Source organism: Hippichthys cyanospilos, chromosome 20 (assembly GCF_059441005.1).
Source record: "Hippichthys cyanospilos isolate Australia breed blue-spotted pipefish chromosome 20, RoL_Hcya_1.0, whole genome shotgun sequence".
NCBI lineage: Eukaryota > Metazoa > Chordata > Actinopteri > Syngnathiformes > Syngnathidae > Hippichthys > Hippichthys cyanospilos.
In genome coordinates this window covers 11,412,230-11,432,482 of record NC_142388.1, presented here as the reverse complement: position 1 = coordinate 11,432,482, position 20,253 = coordinate 11,412,230, and the positions used below count along the sequence as shown (strand labels likewise).

The 20,253-nt window shown below is 36.9% G+C and overlaps 1 protein-coding gene across 2 annotated transcripts; it reads left to right on the top strand.

The window, feature by feature from the left end:
* The first annotated feature begins 499 nt into the window (after positions 1-499).
* On the top strand, positions 500-20,250 carry dpf3 (double PHD fingers 3). Of its 2 annotated transcripts, XM_088403290.1 has the most exons (12): positions 500-704; positions 7,893-8,053; positions 10,148-10,255; positions 13,711-13,844; positions 13,939-14,034; positions 14,993-15,065; positions 15,373-15,414; positions 16,561-16,701; positions 16,872-17,000; positions 17,319-17,431; positions 18,991-19,072; positions 19,198-20,250. In XM_088403290.1, exons 1-12 carry the CDS (start codon positions 673-675, stop codon positions 19,263-19,265), a joined length of 1,179 nt encoding a protein of 392 aa, XP_088259416.1. In that variant the 5' UTR covers positions 500-672; the 3' UTR covers positions 19,266-20,250. The 2 variants fall into 2 exon arrangements, with proteins under 2 accessions (XP_088259416.1, XP_088259417.1); XM_088403291.1 differs by lacking the exon at positions 15,373-15,414 and having other exon boundaries at positions 503-704.
* Positions 20,251-20,253: the final 3 nt, after the last annotated feature.

Sequence of the window (20,253 nt, the reverse complement as noted above, 5' to 3'; positions counted from 1 at the left end):
CTCAAGAGCGTTTTGATTGGCTGTATTTTTCGGTTAGACGCTTCGATGTTTTCTTTTTTTTTTAGGATTTTCATTTGAACGTCAAAAACATACTCCAACGTGAAAACGCACAACTATATTTTATATTAATTAATTTCATTGTTTGATTTATCATGCATTGAATAGAATGTATTGTTTGCTTCTTGCAATGACTGGTCAACATTAATCGTTTGGGAAACATAAATAATATAGCGAGCTCCCATTGGCCAGTTTAATGAAGTACTGTATATACTAAATTTCTTCTTTTTTCAATCAGTTCGCTGTCCCAAAACCAAAATCGGTACTTTATTACTGCCATGAGTTTGGATATTTTGCTTATGAATTTGAAATTATTAGGTAAAGTGTATTTTGTAGTTATTATATTAAATGACTCTCAACGTGATCTAGAATATCCTATCCGATTTATCTGACCAATGTTTCGTCCTAAAACGTAATAGTATCTTTTTTTTGTATTGTTTTGTTTTCCTTGTATTGATTTTGACAGCATTTCTGAGGCCGCGCCCACTGCCCAGACGTTGGTTGCTCTTGTGGGTCAAACCGCTCACTCCTCCTCCTCCTTCTCCTGCTCATTTTTGGGTCCTAAACTACATCGAGATTTGGAATACAGTATTACGTTTCAAGTCCTGCTGGAAAATGGCGACTGCGATCCAGAATCCCTTAAAATCGTGAGTATGCGACGTGCGTGGAGGTTGCATGGGGAGCGATTGTGGGAATGCAAAAAAGGAGTCCATGTGCTTGACGAATGTCAAAATTACATTTAAACGATGCTATTGTTAGACCTGGACATTCTGTGCACGCGTGTCTACAGGTAATGTATGGCATAGGATTTGATAGATTGCGCAATGATACGCAAAGGAAAGCTGTTTTGGTGGTCTCACATCCACTTTTACTTGCAAAAAGTTGTCCAGAATTCACTCAGGTATTGAGCAAAAGCCTCTTTTGACATTGCTGACGCATATACTACACATTTTTTTGTGCCACACGTGCAAATTTGGAGCTCCAAGGCATGCATGTCTTCATTTAAAGTTTTTGTATTCTGCCTATTTTTTCACTTTTGCTCTTTTCACCTCAAATGTACTGTGCAGTTATGAACACAATAGCAAAGCAGTGTCCTTAAAAATGTCCTAATTCCTCCCTTTAATATATGTAAAATGAAAAATTAAAACTACAGTGAAACTCACACTTAACTGGAAGGGCTGATTAAACATTTCTTAAGTTCCTGATGAATTTTAGAAGCAGGGTGTTTAAAAATGCAGTTCTTTTGAACAAGACCTCTTTTTTTAAAAAAGTGCTTCGTCAAATGATCAGTTTTCAGAGAGTTCTATTTAACCTTTTGAAGTTCAATCAATTTCTATACAATCTCTTAGATACAAAAAATTTGGATTATTTTTGATAAACACCTAACGCTTACCAGGCTACTGTATCACAAGTTGGTCATTTTAAAAGTTCAAGAACTACTATTTAAAGTTTAAGAATGTCATGGCTGGTCTTATTCCATGATATATGAAATGAGTAAATATGACTAACTATGACATTGATACTGTAGATGGAATTCATTTGTCTTCAAGATTTTACCAGATTTGAACATTGTTGATTCAGAATCTTTCCTGCTTTCCCAGAGTACTGGTTTTTCAACAGTGCGCTCTCTATTCACAGCATTATTTTCACTTTCCTGAATGCCTCAGTCAAAATGAATAGGGGCACAATGACGCAGAGAGAAACACACACAGGCTGCTCTTAGCCGACTGGCGGCACTTTAAACTCCCGTTTCTGCAAAACAGCTTAGGCTGCAGACAGTATCCATAGACTGGGCTGTATGCACTTGTTTTTGTTTTTGTGCATGTCTGAACAGCAGATTATTGAGCATCCCGCTATCCTCCGGAAGCCATCTGTTTACATAAAAGTGTGGAAGAACAAAAAATCCACCCATTTTTATCCATCTCAACAGGCAGCCATTTTGTCTTTGCCACGTTTTTTTTTTTTTTTGTCCAGAAATGTAAATAATAATGTGCAGCATGAAATAATAAATCATCAAAAACATCTTCAAATTTTACTGTTTTTTTGGTTTCTTATTTTATCAAAAATAAAAACTGTAGTTGCAAGCTGAAAAATCTCTAATTTTGAGTTGTGTTTGACGCCAACATTTTTCTAAAAACTAAAAAAAAAATCGAAGAATTTATCAACACAAGCTTTTCAGTCAACAAAATCCACACTGACATAAACAAACATGTTCTCTAGTATAAAAATACACAACATCCCACAGTCTAAATACAGTATGATCATGAAATATGAGATGAAGCATTCTTAAACCTCACGTTTATATCACATGCACCTCTGAATCAACATTATTATTAAAGATTTCTGTATCGGTGTGGGGGTTGGGCAGAGTGCACTGAGGGGGTTGTGTATTTTTTATTATGTGTTTGTTTTATATGTTGCGTAGCCATGCGCCCCTCCCCCATAATTGTGGGGAAGGGGGTAGAATGGCGAACAGTCTGGCTGCATGTACTATACATACATAAAACAGGATGGGAGAACCTTGCCCTGCAACCATCCGTGCATCCATCTTTTCATCAATTTCACCCCAGCTGCATCGAGGACATTTTAAGCCCCCTACCCTTTCCCATCAACCCCCTCCCTGTTCCTTCTAATCCCCCATCCACCTTTTCGCTTTTGTATGTCCGTTACCCCCACTGCGTGCGTGTGAGGGTGACACGGGTCGAAAGGGAACACGTGTGCCCCCCCCCGAGACATGTCAACCCCCCCACCCGACCCAATTTATGCTGTCTTGCCCCGACTGAACCCCCCGACCCACCCCACTCCTTGCATCAGCCGACAACAAGCCCTAAATGTTTGCATGAGCCTCCCTGTATTGTCAGGATACATGACAAGACTTCCGGTTAATCAGCTCGTTTGCTGCCTAAATGGGCTCCAGCACCACTCGAAACAGGAAGTAAACAGGAAGGGAGGTTAGTCTGAAGCCATTTTGGTGTTAAATGTAATGTAAGAATTTTTAGCTTCTGATTCTCTGCACATTATAAATGTGTAGATGTTTGATACCACATTTTTTTCTGATCAATACTTGTTGTAGTTTTTACCCTTGGAGTACTTGCCATTACTATTGCTACGTCCCAACACTGCAGGTATTCATACACTCCCATGAGCCCCTTTGCATGAATTATGGGTGTGACGTCTGCCATGACGTAACCAGCGTAGTGTTTGCATGGTAACTGTTTGCCCTAATCCACTTTCTATCAGTTACAGATTTAACCCCCGTGTCTCCAGGGAATATTCACTAACCTGGCTTTATCACCTAACTTGGGCTGACTCTTAAAGGGTCATAACATCGTCAAATATAAATATAGTTTTACTTTCAACCCCCCAAAAAAGTGTACTCTATCTATACATATGTATATTGATGAAGAATTTTCATTTTGTGAGAAAAAAATTTAACAGCTATTCAGTGCAGCGGATTTTGCAATGGGATTTTGCAGATATAATGTTATATGTTGCATGAAATAAAACGCTTCCCTGCAGCAAACGAAAGGCTTTCCCATAACATTTAGTTCTTGGATCAGAGACTTTTATCAGATACTAGTCCCACAAGTCATCGAAAGAACTTTGCATTATAGGAGTCAGGCTATGCCACTCAATGAAGTCATTGAAAGGCTTGCAGATCTCTTAAGTTGGCCGCTAGCGCCAAACGGTGGTTTTGCTGTCACAACACAAAGTATTCTATTTCACCCTTTGCGAGTTATCGTTGAAAGGATTAATACAAAAAGCGGGAAGAAATACATGATAAAACATTGGGTTTTCAATATGTCAAAAATTGACAATATTTCCAATTTTTAATTGCAGTAAATGAGCCAGAAATGGGCTAAATTTGACATCTGCAGGGTGTACGTCTCGACCTCCCATTTGCAAGCATTTAGAAGGAATGGCAGGACGACATATTAAAAGTCGACATGTTTTGACAATCCATGCTTTTTGTATGCTTTTCCTTTGATATCACATAAAAACCTCCAAAACGTCTGAGTTGGGTCAAAAACTCCCTCACGGGTTAAACAGTGTGAACTTCACCCTGTGTCATAAGACTGCAACCAGTCTTCCCCAAAATCTATGAACATCTGACTCTACTTTTGTCAACTTCACCCACCGCAAAAATTAGAAACCAGCTATTTTGGATCTTATGGGCATAACGTCTTCCTCTCTCGTGCCACACTTAATTATAAGATTCTTCGGATTATTTCAGAGGGTAATTTCCAAGAAAAATTTCAAAGTTTATTAAATAAATTAAACTTCAGAGGATTTACTCCATGTCTATTTATTTTTTTATTTTTTTTGCTTTAACTATCGTTTTCTTGTATCAGCAGCCTCCACAAGTACCAAATAAGGCCATTCCAGCCCTCCATGTTTGACATATTTTTGTATTTAAATTCAACAACTTTGTCTTCTTTTTAGGAAACCAATTGGTGGATCATAACATTTTCATTGTTTCAAGATTCAAGAGTTTTATTGTCATATGCACAGTCAATGACATTCTTATTCTGTTCAATCCCCCAAGCAGACTTACTGTACATTCCACACAATAGAGCAAATAATAAAGTAGGCAATAAAGTAGGCAAATAAAAAACAGTAACATATTATGAAGTGGAAGAAAGAAGAGTGGCGGATTAGTGCATAATTAGTGTGTAAGGGATATGTTCAGAATCCTGATGGCCTGTGGGAAGAACCTGTTAGCCAGCCCCGTAAGTTATTATGCTACAAGAACAATGGTTAGTGATTTGGGGACCATATTAAGCAAGCTAGCAAGTTTGAGATAACGTCACAAGCATATCTCCAGCCATGATGGCGGCTGTCCAGAGGCTGAGCGGCATTGTGTTGGCTTACGAAGTAAGATATTTTAGCTTAACCATGATGCGAATCCCCTTCCCTTAACACCTGACAGTTATTTATTGCGGCATTGATGCGTTTACCATTGAATCATTGCTTTTTCAGGAAGAGAGGAAGTCAAAATGCTCAATTGAGGGACATAAATATAACATGTGGCAGACCAGGAAGATTTGATGCGGTGGAATGACGAGCATACACCCCCACCCCCCTTTTCGAGTTCATATCAACTGTGGAAAAACTACTTGGCTGTTAGAACAGCTTCTACTCATGTGGTGAAGATTCACCACACCGTTTTTGGAGTGTGTCTGTGTCAATTTTGTGAGGATAATCAACATGCTATTTCAGTCCAAAAGGTGTGTGATGGGCTTCTGCATGAAACTCAAACATGCATGCCTTGGCTGGAATGGAAAAATGCTTTCCCCAAATGGTTCCCATTATTCCCAATAGGTGACATAGACATAATGTAAAAAAAGGTTATATAAGTATGAGACAATAACATGTGTGCAAAGGGGAAATGCATAACGCAATCTTTGATGCTTGAGTCGCGCGCGTCTCAGGACTCTGCCTTTTTCCACTGAGTATCTGCGAACACACGTGACAGCACTCAGGCACACGTTTGTGGTGACTCACTTATATAAGAGTATGAAGTCGCCAGCGGAAGCAATAGAAGGTGACCCAATGTCAGGAGTAGAAAAATGAGCATTATTTTTGTGCGACTGCAATGGCAGAATTTTTTAAGGAGTTCTTGCAACAAAATTATTTGTTAGTCAGAATATGACATTGTCTTATCAGTGACTTTATTATTCCCCAAACACGATAGTGTCCCTAAAGAAGTGGCCATTGAGCCCTCTCTCATCTTCTTGACCCAAGAGCTCACCCTTCCATCCAAACAATGAACTTCTTTGTGAAATTCACATGCAGGTCCTCGTCCAACTTGGCATTCTTTGCATATCTACATGAGGCATCTGCAGAGTCTCTTGAGATTGTTTGCGCACAAGCACAAAGCCAGATACCATCCTGTTTAAATGTAGGTATGCAGGTAACCAAATCCTTTCCTGACTTTGCTGGTTGGAATCATGGCACACTAATAACATGGTCAATCTCATAGAACTGATTGTTAATTATATACGTCATTTGGTGGGAATTTGACTCTAATTTTTGGGTCTATGATCCCCTTTTCCTTTTTTTTTTTTTTTTTTTTTTACATTTATCAAGTTTTGACTTGTAAGGAAAGGGACTTTTTTTCCACCACAAAAGTATGTTGTGGTGCCAGCTGCTCTTCTTAGTTTTGTTTAGATTTACTGATGTACCAACCATTAGACTGGAAGGACAGAAGCCTAATTATTTGATTAGGTATGGCAAACATAAGTGACTAGATGGACCATTTATTTGAACTAAGTATAGTATCAAAATATTCCACAACATCATTCTTCTGGTTATGTCAGCTTTCATATATTGATAGCAAACCCAGTTATTAATATTTAATGCATAGACCTTTTTTTCGTCTGAATTTGAAATGTAAGACTGCATAGCCTAACGGCTTGGAATGTTTGTAGTTTCATGTAGCAGCAATTTTTCTCAATACACAAAGCCATGTGGACAGAAATATTTTACACATAAAGGAGGGTAGAAAAGGCAGGTTTAAATAGCCCTGGTTACTTGTAGATAAGGGCTACGATTATTAACTGTAAAAAAATGTCTTATACCTAAAACTGTATCATTTTTAACCTTAACAAAAGAAAAAAGCTATATAAATCAACTTTCAACAATGGTTAACTACCATATTTTCCACACTATAAGGTGCAATGGATTATAGGGGACGCCTTCATGGAATGGTCAATTTTAAAATGTTTTTGTAAATAAGGCGCAGCACATTATAAAGTGCATTGAATAAAAGCGCTAATAGTGGATGAGTTTGGTTATGCATCCACCAAATTGAGCTGAGCTTAATGGAATGCCAACAAAACAATCAGATAAGTCAGTCAAACTTTATTAATAGAGAATCATACATTTAGAATAAAGATGGTTTGTGGAAAGTACAATCAGAAACATGGGAAAAAATACCTCTTGCTTACATCAGAAGACTGTTTAGATCAATACAAATATGAAGCAAGAGATGGAATATAAATTATCATTCAAATAAATATGAAACCAGTTTTTTTAATCATATTGCAACCAAAAACCTTAAAATATATTGTTTTGTTCATTTAAAAACAGCTTCTGGATTTATTTGAGAAAATCGTGCTTTCTTTTGCAAAAACTGGCAATTTTTGCACCTTGTCCCCATATAAATCGTTTAAAAATTGGAAGATAATAGCATATCAAAATTTCAAACAAGGTTCTAAAAAAAAATAATTATAAAAATACATTTATAAATGAAATGCAGAGCTCACAGCAAGCTGATTTTTTTTTTTTAATGAATCATAGTAAATGAACATTTTTATCCTTTTGTGAATCCATTTTTTGCACACCTCTAACAATAAGTCATATATGAAACAGGAATTTATATAAAAGGACTTCTAAGGGCATGAATACAAAAAACGTAAAACAGTTGATTGTAATTGAACTGGGGGCGATGACACGTTTTTTGTTCCCAATCTCTCTTTTGAACAGTTTTTACCGATTTCTGTTTTCATAATTAGTTAAAAGTGTGATGAACAGACGTAAAGTTGATTTGATTTCGCAGTCATACCGGCTCTGACAAAAATTCTCAATGACAATATGGCCCTTGATAAAAAATGAGTGACACCGCTTCTGTAAGTGGTAGCGTTGGATTGCTTTGAACTTGAGATCAGCAGTGCTTTTAAGTTGAAGATTATTATTCTGAATCTCAGCTTGTCACATTGTTTATGAGGGAAAAACAGAGAGTAGAACTTTTTCCAAAATCCTTCAGTACTTCAGTACTCGAAAAGCATGTATGTTGGGATCTCGAGTGACTGTGTATTCGTCTGTCTGTCCAGGCTGGGCGACCAGTTCTACAAGGATGCCATCGAGCAATGCCGCAGCTACAACGCCCGCTTGCGTGCCGAGCGCAGCGTGCGAATGCCTTTCCTGGACTCGCAAACAGGCGTTGCCCAGAACAACTGCTACATCTGGATGGAGAAGTGCCAGCGACAACCAGGTGAGTCTTGAAGGGAACCAGAGGTCCAAGAGTTTTATGTTTTATGGCCTTTCAAACCTCAGCGCTAATACCATGTCCATTTTAATGACCAAAACTCAAAAATGTTCCCAATTAAGCATCCACTTCTGGTATACATGGTTCAAATTTGGCAGAAGTTTGAAAGTCAGTTTTAACCCTTTCACTCACAATGCGTCCCATAGATTTTCAAAAAATGGCAGCGGGTATAGGAATGGTAGCAATAAGATGAAATGGAATCCCAGCGGTTCATTACACACTAATTTACACATTCTAGTGGGTACTAGCAACTTTTCCTTACACAACAAGCCAGTGCTGGGCCCACTGTCAACAAGGTTGCTTACCTTGACCAATTAACCATCTAGTACTGCGGAAATATATTGACAATATGTGTGTTACTATAGATTACACTGATTACTATGTATTGTAGGCGTTTGGTGATCATTTTCATTTCTCTGGCATGTTTATATTATTATTATTATTATTTTGTTTTTTAATTATTATTATTAATATAAAATACCGATGAGACAAAAAATTCCAAGGCCTCTAACCTAATCTATGGAATTAGGATTTTTTTTTTTTAAACAATTTTTCCAAGTATCCTATAAACAATTAATATATGGCATAAGTTTTATTTTTTTTCAAGGAAAAAAAAGAATCTCTAGTGAAAGGGTTAAGGTAAGTTGGACAGTCAAAACCAGCATAAAATGGCCAACTCAAACCAAAATGGCAGAGTTCCGTTATACTCATTCACTGCCAACCCAATTAAAATGGATCTGTCAAGTCTCTAGTCATCAATGGAAGTGAATTGTTACATGCTAAAGGCCCAATTAAAGATCACATCTCAAATTGACCAAACTCAGGAGAAATTTGATTGGTTGTTACCCAAGCTTTGCGCACATGTGATGTAATTTTCAGCCAATTAGGAAGGGGGAAAAACATGTTACTAAAGGTATTGATATAAGGTATATAAAATATAGTTATCAAATTCATTTAGATAAAATGTTAAACTTGTACTGCTGAAAATGGCTAAATATGTTTAGTGCCCATTTAACTCATTCACTCCAATTGATAGCTAAATAAGTCAAACTTCCATTTTAACTGCTGGTACTGAACGAGTCAATCGATTGAATTCTTGGTAGAATGCGCAATTCCTAAACTATTCAATAGCCGCAGCTATCCTAAATGCACTGTAGCCCAAACTATCATCCAATAATCAACTAAGTGTTTCTTTTCTATTTTGCGGGGATGTTTATCGAGGCACAATATGATTGGCAGCTTGCAGAGTTGAGTCAACGAGCCTCCTCTTTGAAATAATTATACAGTATGCATGTTTTTTTTTTAATACTTATTCACAGTCAGCCGGATAACTTGCATCTTTGACACCAAACTACACTAAAACGCTCTGTATACTGTGAACCCTTACGGTTAACTCATTCACTGCCAGCTCAGTTAAAAGAAATCTACGGTTTCTATAGTCGTCAATGGCAGTGAAGGAGTTAATAAAATGTTCCAGAAAAGACACTACAATGGCCGCTTCGAAACAAAATAGTAGACATCCTGTAACCTTTCAGGCATGGATTCTTAGTGCATATTTGCTTTATAAATAAGCAGAGAGGCACTTTCTGTTTCTTTCATGAGTTGCTCTGCACCTGTGTCGCACAAAACCCAACAGAACAGTTGTGCTCATTTTGCCTTGAGCCGGACACAAATAGCCTGTCCTGCTTCCACGCCGCCGCGCCGCGCCGGCCGCACCCTGCACTTTGCGGGCGGACCTGATGCACATTATATTGCATTTGAATCCTCTCCGGCCTCCTTTTCTTCACCCCCTTTCGCCCTATGAAGACCAAAAATAAACCAACTTAAGTGTGTTCCTCTCCATACAAATCGTGACAAAGAGCCTAAATGGGACTTCCTGAAATATGCGGATCATTAGCCTGCACACTGAAATAATTGTATGTCCATTTGTGTGCGTGTGTGTGTGCATAGGTCTCAATGGCAGTTTTGTTCCAATGCTAAGCTTGACAGTGCTTGTTAAAATTCTTCCTGTGTTCCTTCATGTGTGCGTGTGTCTGCCAGGCAGGGTGTCAGGACAGATGTACGCCTACCCGGCGCGTTGTTGGCGAAAGAAGCGGCGACTCCACCCACCTCTTGATCCCCAACTACGTCTGTGTGAGCTTCGGCTAGGTAGGCCAGGGGTTTCTCAAAATTTTTGGAGTCAGGGACCCCTTTTAGAAAACAAATATGCCGAGGATCCTCTTTGCAAATGTTTGAGGAAACAAAACAAAACAAAAGGAAAAAATCATTTAAGCCGAATATAGGTGCCCTTTTTATTCACCAACAGATTCATTTTGACAAGTATTTTAGTTAGTTTTCAGCCATACTGAAGGATACAAAATAAGAAAACTGGGTCAATTTTCCCCAAACATATTACTACCAATTATTTAGTCAAAAATAGTGTGATTAAAAAAAAAGCTTTTGGCACATTTCAAAATTATTACATTTTTAACTGTTTCAGAGCAACAGATGAGAATTATCGTCATGTAAAATGCTTAGATTGTGTGCCAGTGACAAGAATTTTTATCAGCTATGCTTTTTTTTTTTTTTTTAATGAATGAATAGATGAAATTCGTGGCCAGCACTCCTCTTACTATCATGTCAACTAGACACTGTTGTAATGGAGTTATACACATACGTAAACTATTATTTTGCCATTTTTTTGTTTGTTGTTGTTTTTGTTCAAGTTTTATCAAAGGGAAGGGCTGTTAAAATGTTTTTTTTTCTACTTTTTAGTCTACTAAAAATCTTTGAAATAGCTTGGTGTCACTCAAATGACCTTTTTTCAAAATGATTACTAAAGAATGCAATAAGGTAGAATCTTACTTTCTTTTTTTCCTTTCATGAGGCACCACCAATTTCTACAGTCATACAATACAATATTCTGTCGGCCCGAAAAATGCTCGAAATCAGCTGGGAGTCAGTGTTGCTTTTTCGGATAACGCCTGGCACTGATAGAGTTAAAAATATATTCAACTGGTTGAATTGATTGCTTTCTTAAAGATTCATGAATACGTTCACAATTTAACATAAAATAAAATGGCATTAACGCAAATATATCCTTTTTTATTTATAACCCAAATTATTTCACTGACCTCCTGCAGTACTTTGAGAACCACTGAGGTAGGCAACAGACACACAGGTGCATAATCAATAAAATCATAATGTAACTTCTTGTGTGTCTGGCTTATAGATTATGTCTTCTGGTTTTCATCATTATGGGACTCACAAACCACATGCAATCAATGGGGACAAAAAAAAAAAGAAAGAAAGAAAAGGGAAACCCAGTAATATGATTGCAGTGTGTGTGTGCGTGGGTGAGTGTGTGGCTTCAAGACTCACTATCTGACCATCTGGTTCTGGTTAGCCAGGTCTCCAGGTTCATTTTCTCTCCCCAGAATCAATGCCCCCTCTCACTGTTGTGTAAAATACGCACAGGCACACACAAATGCACACGCTTGACGACCGTGGCACAGAAGCACCCTAACTGGGCCTCTAATCATTTGACCATGAGGCATTAGATGTGAGTCTTCTGAAATGTACATGTTTTTTTTGCATGTATGCATTCCAGGAAGGGAGGGAAGTCAATAAGGCACGTCTTTGTTTCTGCCTTGCCGTCATTGTTTTTTCTCCTTTTCGTTGTTCAAACACGATGCAATGCAGGGGTCGAAGACTTATTTTAGAAACCAAAAAAAATACAAACGGGGTAGGGAAAAAGTTGGGCAGCATGGCCCAGATATCAATGACAACACACGGTGGAGGAATGTGACTGCTCTCCTCACAGGATTTTTTTAGGAGTGCTTCATGTTTATTTAATACTTCCTGAGCAGCAGTATCTGTGTTTGTGTGCGTGCGTGTGTGTGTGTGAGGGAGAGGGAAGGTGCATGTACAAGGTCAGTGTCAAATAGGTGGAAAGCTGAATTTGACTGCTTGTTTCGTGTTAAGAATGTTTGAAAGAAATTGAGAGCAAGAGTTTTTTTGTTCAAGAAACTGAACAAAATGGCAAAAACCTAGATAAAAAAAATCTTGTAGGGAATCTAATTAAAAAGAGTTTGAAAAAAGTAACAGACAGCATTTTCTGTTTATAAAATATTTAAAACAAACTGTATTTAGAGATAAAATGCCCTACCATTGCCTCTTTTTGTTATATTCATAAAAAGTATGACTTAATTAATATGATAAATGTGATATGTGGAAAAAAAAATGCTGTAGTTGACCCCTTTGTACACATATCAGAAACCACTGTGCCAGAAGAAAAACAACCCGAAACAAAGAGTTGAAGAGGTGCTTAGAATTTCAGTTGCGAGGTGGGAAATCTTCTCTGAATAGTTTAGTTCTGTCTAAAAGCAGACCTTTAGCCACTGTGTTGAATGAAAATTATATATTTGCCTTTGCATTTTATTTGCGTGTTTCAAACCAAACTAGCAACCAAAAAAAGTCATTACGAATAAAAAAGCAATTTTTATTAAATAAAAAAATATAAATTAAAACAATTTAAAAAATCTCATTCATCAATTAATAAACAAAATAATCAACAGACAAAGAATCGATTATAAAAATAATTGTTTTGCATTTGCATTTTATTTACATGTTCCAGACCAAACTAGCAACTAAAAAAAGTCATAAATGAAAAAAGGAGCAATTTAAAAAAAAATGAAGAGATATGCATTAAAACATTTTTAAACATCGTATTCATCAATTAATCGTAAAGTAATCAACAGATGATGAATCATCTATAAAAGAAATTTGCATCTGCATTTTATTTACATATTCCAGACCAAACGAGCAACTAAATAAAAAGTCACAATGAATAAAAATACTATTTTTTTTAAATAGATAGAAATTTAAATAATTTCAAATATCTTATTCCTCAATTAATCAGCAAAATAATGAACAGAGGAATCATTTATAAAAAGTAATTGTTATTTGCATTTTATTTACACGTTCCAGACCAAACTAGCAACCAAAAAAGTCATTATGGATAAAAAAAATACTATTTTTTTTTTAATAAAGATGTAGGAATTAAAATGTTTTTTAGCTATCCCATTTATCAATTAATCAGCAAAATAATCAACAGATGAGGAAACATTTATTAAAATAATTATTTGCATTTGCATTTTATTTACATGTTCCAGATCAAACTAACAACCAAATAAAAAAGTCATTATATTACTTTTTTTTTAAAAAAGAGATATAAATTAAAACATTTCAAATTTCACATTCATCAATTAATCAGCAAAATAATGAACAAATGATGAATCGATTAGAAAAATAATTGTTATTTGCAGCCCTTAAGGTATGACTGCCATCTTGACACACATTCGTGGGGACACTTTTGAGGGCACACCACCGCAACCTCACAGACAGTTTAAACTTCAAAGTACCAATAATAATTGTATAGACACTAGCACTCCGTTACAAATAAGATGTTTTCTGTTATAACAGAATAAAGTGCAATATTTTTATAATATTTTGTCAAAACACATCTGTATTCTCCTGATAAATGACAAGTTTAGTTTAATTTAATTATTATTATTATATATTTTAAGAAAAATCCTACTTTTGCTTTTTTTTCTTTACTTCAGAGGCAGAGCTGGCCCCCAAGCGTGAGGGCCCCTCAGGGGAAGCCACAGCCCTGGAGGCCCTGCTCAGGAGCGACAGCCTCCTCGAGAAAAAAAGCAATGTGTGCAAGGAGGAGGAAACTTTACTGGAAATACAGGTGGTTATTGAGTTAAGACACCGTTGTTTAATTCTGCCTCCGATTTTTGATGTTAGCACAACTAAAGCTATCCTTTCGCGTGTTTCCTGCGTAGCGAGTGCTTGAGGCCGAGGAAAACGGTGACGGCTTTCAAGACGATGAAGACTTTGAAGCGGATACGCCCAAGAGGAAGAACAGAAACAGGGGCAAAGTGAGTCAAAATACCCTGAGATTTTTTTTTGCACACTATTTCTCAGTCTTGTCATATGAATAAAATAACTTTAAATGCGGTTTTCCTGTCCGACAGTATTTGAATGCATTACCTTGTTAGCGACTAGCGCTGACAATGGATACTTGTGCTGTGTGTCATTCACACTGCCGTCCGGATTCTGAACAAATCCCTCACGTACCTATTTGCCTTATCACCAGTCACTTTACCACATGTACACATGCACCTTACACACCCTGCACTGTGCAGGAAAGCTGCTAAATACATAATAATTTGCACTACATGATACATGACATTTTGCACTATCATCCATATACATCCATATACAGTTTCTTCCACTCAATCTAATCCATAATATGGTCAGAATGTAAGTCTATTTATTTATTAGTGGTTCATGATTAACACCCTTATTGCTCTTACTGTTATTTTTTTCTGTTTTGCTTTATTACCTACATTATTATCGGCTCAATTATAGAATGTAGTCTGCTCGGGGAAGTGAACAGATTAAGAATTTAATTGGGTGATATTACTATGCATATGACAATAAAACTCATAAATCTTGAATCTTGAATTACAAGTAGGATAGGGGCAAAAAAAAAAAGAATTAGGGTTCTTCAGGCTGTAGTATGAACCTAGCCTTAGTCAGTGATTGAATAGGATTTTTTTCAAATTGTGGTGCGTTAATGTTGGTAGAGATGTGATGTCGTGAGTAGGAGTAACGCTGGCTGGGACCACTATGATTTCAAAACAAAAGCCTACTATGATCCATGTATTATTTAGCGCGTTTACTTTTGAAGGGTGCTTTAGCAGCAGGCTGTCGATGTGTTACGTGATGTTGTGAATCGCAATAACTGAGAATCTTGACCTTTTGTGAATACAATTTTGCACACTTCTAAAAAAAAAAAAGGTTTTTTTTGTGTTTGTTTTTATTTTTTTACAGAACAGAGGCTCAAGTCGCAAGAAGACCGAAGCAGTCAGTGTGGAAGACCAGGACAAACCTTACGTTTGTGACAGTAAGACACCAAAAAGAAAAATTCGAATTATATCCTATGCGTGTGTCATACATACCTTGGTCTGTATGTGATAAAAAGCCATTTAAATTCCCTTCAAGTCGCTTCCTGTCACCTGGCATGAAGAAAGAGCGGGCTGTTTATACGACCTGCCTCATGAGCATGCTCCTCTCCTACAGGAAGGATTGCAGATGTGGACTGATGAATGAACCTCTTTGGGAAAAGCAAAATGAATGAATCTTGTCTGTCTCTTCTTTTCTTTTTCTTTTTTTTTCTTTTTTTTTTTGCTGGTGTGTCTCTTCTGTTCCAGATAGACACAAACAAAAGCATAACTCAAAAAAGGCTGAAGAAGGTATCTCTCCTCCAGTGTTCTTTCTGTGTGCTGTCTCTAATGGCTTCTAATGCTTAAAAAGCATGTCATTAACACTTTTCAATGCTATCTAATGGCAAGGCATGCCGGCAGGTTAACTGGCTGGCTTTGACGCACGCATGTTTCCCACAGATGTAGAAATAATCGTGATCGTAGTTGGACAAATTGTTGTTTATAATAGATTAAAAAAGCAAGTGTTCACTCGCCTGTTGAAATCCCAGGTAAAAAGATGAAACCAAGGAAAGAAAAAAATTCCATTACTCATATGACTTATTATCTAACCTGTACCTGCTTCAGGAATTTCTGGCATGTACTTGCTTTTTATTACATTTGACAGCAATTGCTATGCTTTTTGGATTATGGAAAAAAAAAAATCCTGCGAAATACATTTAGGAAAATATGTTATTAGTCCGTCGAAACCAAGACGGAACTTTTTGCGGCCATCTTTCCAAAAGGTATTAAAGTATTTGACAAAGATACAACACTGCACATAGCAAAAGAGCACCATAACTGACTATTAAGTTTGCTTCACAATTTGGGGAATAATGAACCACTTAATATACCAGTCAGTGTTAACACAAAACTTTAAAAGGCATTAAGAGAAAGCAAAACATATTTATCAGGAAAAGCCAACTTGCATCTGGACTTAATTTGTGGTCAGTCAGTCACTTTCAATGGTAGCACAGTAGGTGTTGGTTGACTCACACTTAATGTGTTTGAGTGTAATGTGGTTAATCCTGCAAACAGCCATGTCCCTCTTATTAGAGGCTGTGCTACCACGTTTTCTCAGTTGTTTATTTTTTTACCTGCTCTTGATAACATTCCCATAATAAACAATAATTCTATGTGTAACAATTGTATTTTTGTCACCATTATAATCTTTTTTATTCTCTCTAAAATTTCAATTAATTTGAACGTACTCGCAACTTTCTTGTAGTAGTTATTTTTCACTTTTCACTGTGACCGTAACTCTAACCTCCTCAGTAGTTTTACAATAAAATCTAAACTAACTTTTTTAGCATTGACGCATTCATTACCAGCTATCAGACTTAGTGGAAGATAGGTAGCATGCCTGTTTTTTATGAAGATGTTCTAACGTAATGTTTGTTGGTTTTTGTTGGGTTACAGTCTGCGGAAAGCGTTACAAGAACCGTCCCGGCTTGAGCTACCACTACACACACACTCATCTAGCAGAGGAGGAAGGGTGTGAAGAGGAGAAGGAGAGCGAGCCGGCCCCATCCCCCCCGCGACCCTCCGACAACCACAAACGTATGAAGGATTTAACTAGGAAATTTAATAGACCAACTCACCGTGATATCACACATTCAGCCTCTCATTTTCTGCCACCCGGAAGCATCCCAGGGCCCGGGTCTTTTGTTTATGAAGATTATATAACAGTCCATAAAAGATCTTCCTGACAAGATGTTCTCTCACTGTAGCCCAAAAGGGTCCTGACGGCATCATCATTCCCAACGACTACTGCGACTTCTGCCTGGGAGACCAGGATTCCAACAGAAAGACAGGCCAAGCTGAGGTGCTGGTGTCCTGCTCCGATTGTGGACGCTCCGGTAAATATAGAAATAAAAATATAAAATATAAAAAAAATATATAAAAATGCTTAAATTAAATAAAAAATGCTAGTTGCCTACTAATACCATATGCCCTGTCTGTACTGTAGCTACTGTAGTTGCTTCATTGCTATTGCTAGCACAGGATGCTAATGTGCTAGTCTTTAATCATAGGTTTGACAAATTCTTGGTTTGTAGACATTGGTTGTCCCCAGAAGCTATTACCAGTAGTATGACACTTCCAAATTATGTTTCACACAGAAATGTTGTTATATTTGCATTAAATATACACATTTTCCTGGTTTTGCATGCGCACAGGGCACCCAACATGTCTGCAGTTCACTGACAACATGATGCACGCGGTGAGAACATACCAGTGGCAGTGCATTGAGTGCAAGTCCTGCAGCCTCTGTGGCACCTCAGAAAATGACGTATGTATTTAAAGCAGTGATTCGCAACCTTTTTTCAATGATGTCGTTTACCCCCTGTGAAATATTTTTGGAGCCTAGTGTCCCATAACCAGAGCGAAGTAGAGCATTTTTGGTTGGAAAAGAGACCTAAAACAAGAGTTCTGTGCCATCCATGATTTAAAAAGGTAGTCAACCCCCGAAATTTTTTGACAAGTATTTGTTCGACGCACCCCTACTATTCTAAACACAGAATTCTTTTTAATATTGTGTATGTGGAATATAAATTAAACAGTACAATCGCCCTGTGTTTATCCTTATCTGTCAGCTGAAAATGACATGGCGATTGCTCAATTTACAACCAGTCACAGCTCACCTGTTTTCTGAGTTTGATCACGTGATGTTTGCAAGTTGATCCGTGATTGGTCGTTACTGGGCCCTGAACAACGGTGATGTCATTTTCAGTCGACGGCAACTGGCAAAAAAGCTGTCACCTGACATGGATGACAACGGGGACATTTTGCTTCATAATTGTTTTACCGCAAACAATCAGAATTCCATGTTTAGATTTGTGGGAGCACAGAGAAAATAATCTTTTACATAAAAATGGAATCTTCTTTAAATAAACATGACAAAATGAAGGTACATATACAATGTTTTGCAAATGAGTTACTCTACCACAATTTTGCAGTAAGCTGCTTCATTTTCCACTTGATTTGCTCTTAATTTGAAAAGAAAAAAATAATAGTTTGTCTCATGGTATTAAAAATCCCTAAATTAGATATGATTATACCTGCAGAAACCCTATTCTTATTTCATGTAAACCCAAGGGTACCCCTTACCCACATTTGAGAACCCTTGCCTTCAAGGAAACATTATCTCTTTCAGTGCTGTACCCCTTGGGAAATATGTTTTCAGTCAAGTACACCTTAAATAGTGCCAAGAATTTTTGGGTTTAAAAAAAACACTTAAAACTTGCCATCAGTGTATGGTTTATTAAACTTTAGAACCTCTCAAAATTCATTTGTATTAGTCCACAAAAAAATAATCAACATAAAGTGTTTTCTTTTGCATCATTGATCTGTTATCAAAAAGAAATGACTTGATTCTTAGTAAATATTTGTCCATAAAAAATAATCAACATAAAGTGTCAGAACCATTTTCAATAAGAAATAATTACAAATAAGTGTTTGTTCACAGAAAATTATTAAACTTAAAGTTTCCTCTTTTGGGATCGTAGTAGAGATGTGTTCACAAAAGTAAATAATTAATTTGACAGGTAACAAGAGGTGGCACGTGACAAGTCGGGTTGAAACATTGTAATATGGGGGACAATCTGGTCTTTTAAAATAATGACATGGAATAACTTTCTGACCATAAAATATGTTTTCTGAACTTATATTTTCCTGAAACATTCAATTAAATAATTACTTTTAAAGGGATTTTCATTTGTTTGTTTATTTAAAATCTCAAGTACACCCTGGAGTTCCTTCAAGTGCCCCTAAGGGGACCCCTACCCCCATTTGCGAACCACTGGTTTAGTTGATGACATAAAATAATGGAATAATATCTGTCATGTCCAGGACCAGCTGCTGTTCTGTGATGACTGCGATAGAGGCTACCACATGTACTGCCTCAAGCCGCCCATGACACAGCCTCCAGAAGGTATTGTAATCATTAAATTAAATTATATGTTGGTGCTAAAGAGCTGTGGAATTCACAGAATTTTATACATGTTGAATGTGAGCCTTCAGCTTGGAAAACAAATGTATATCTTTATGTGTGCACAGGAAGCTGGAGTTGTCACGTGTGTGTGGACCTGTTGAAGGACAAGGCCTCATCTTTTGGCGACGCATAATGGATGACACTAGCAGTGAAACAAAGCCTTTACATGCTTGTGATAGTCACTTCATTAGGTACACATGTTGAGTCCGATCCATTGCAAAAAAAATAAAAAATAAAGGCCCCTTTTTCATAGGTTTTTCTCCTAATAAATGACGGAATTTATCAAAATTTGATGCTATTTTCCACCGACATTACATAGGCAAATACGCTAAACAATTGAGCATCTCCCAACTGTCTATGATTGTGTCTATCATCGGGGATAGAGAATAAGTCTTGTGAATTGTGGGAAAATGCAAGTAAATGATGGCCCTCTATAAATGTTGATGTCTTTAATCTTTTTCCTAGTGAGACATTTCAGCATAGTGTTTTTTCCTTGGCACCAATGTCAGTCTCATGGTGCCATTTTGGGGCTATGAAATTATTTTTTTTTTATATTCAGGGTGTTTTGTGTTTGAGAATTCCTCAAATTCTTTCCCCATTTTGGTTGAATCTTTAGACTGTGGGCATACCTGATGAAGTGTCTAGTGAGTGTACATATGACAACACAAGCCACTCTATACATATACACACACACACACGCCAGTGCAGTTTTTTAATTATGGATTGATTTTTTTTTCCTTCTCTACTTTTCATGTAAGCATAGACCACCAATATTCATCAGTCTACCTCACCGCTCAAGCACGTTTTTTGATTAAATGAAAAAAAAATCTCTTGAACTGTAGTACATTTCAACTGAAATGAGTTAATCTGTGGGTGAGAATATTTGTGTAAAAGTGTATTGGTTGAAACAATGTTTTTTTTTTTTTACATTTTAACCTGTATGTGATTATTCATTTTTCATTTCACAAAAGAAACAAGAATGTTCTTCTCATCAAGAGCTATTTACACAATCCCAGAATTTCCTGTTTCAGACCGTGTGAAGGAAAAATAAGTCTTGTAAGTTTGACACGCTACAAAAGAATAATGTTGTTGTGCCATTAAAAATTGTTTCAGTGTCACAT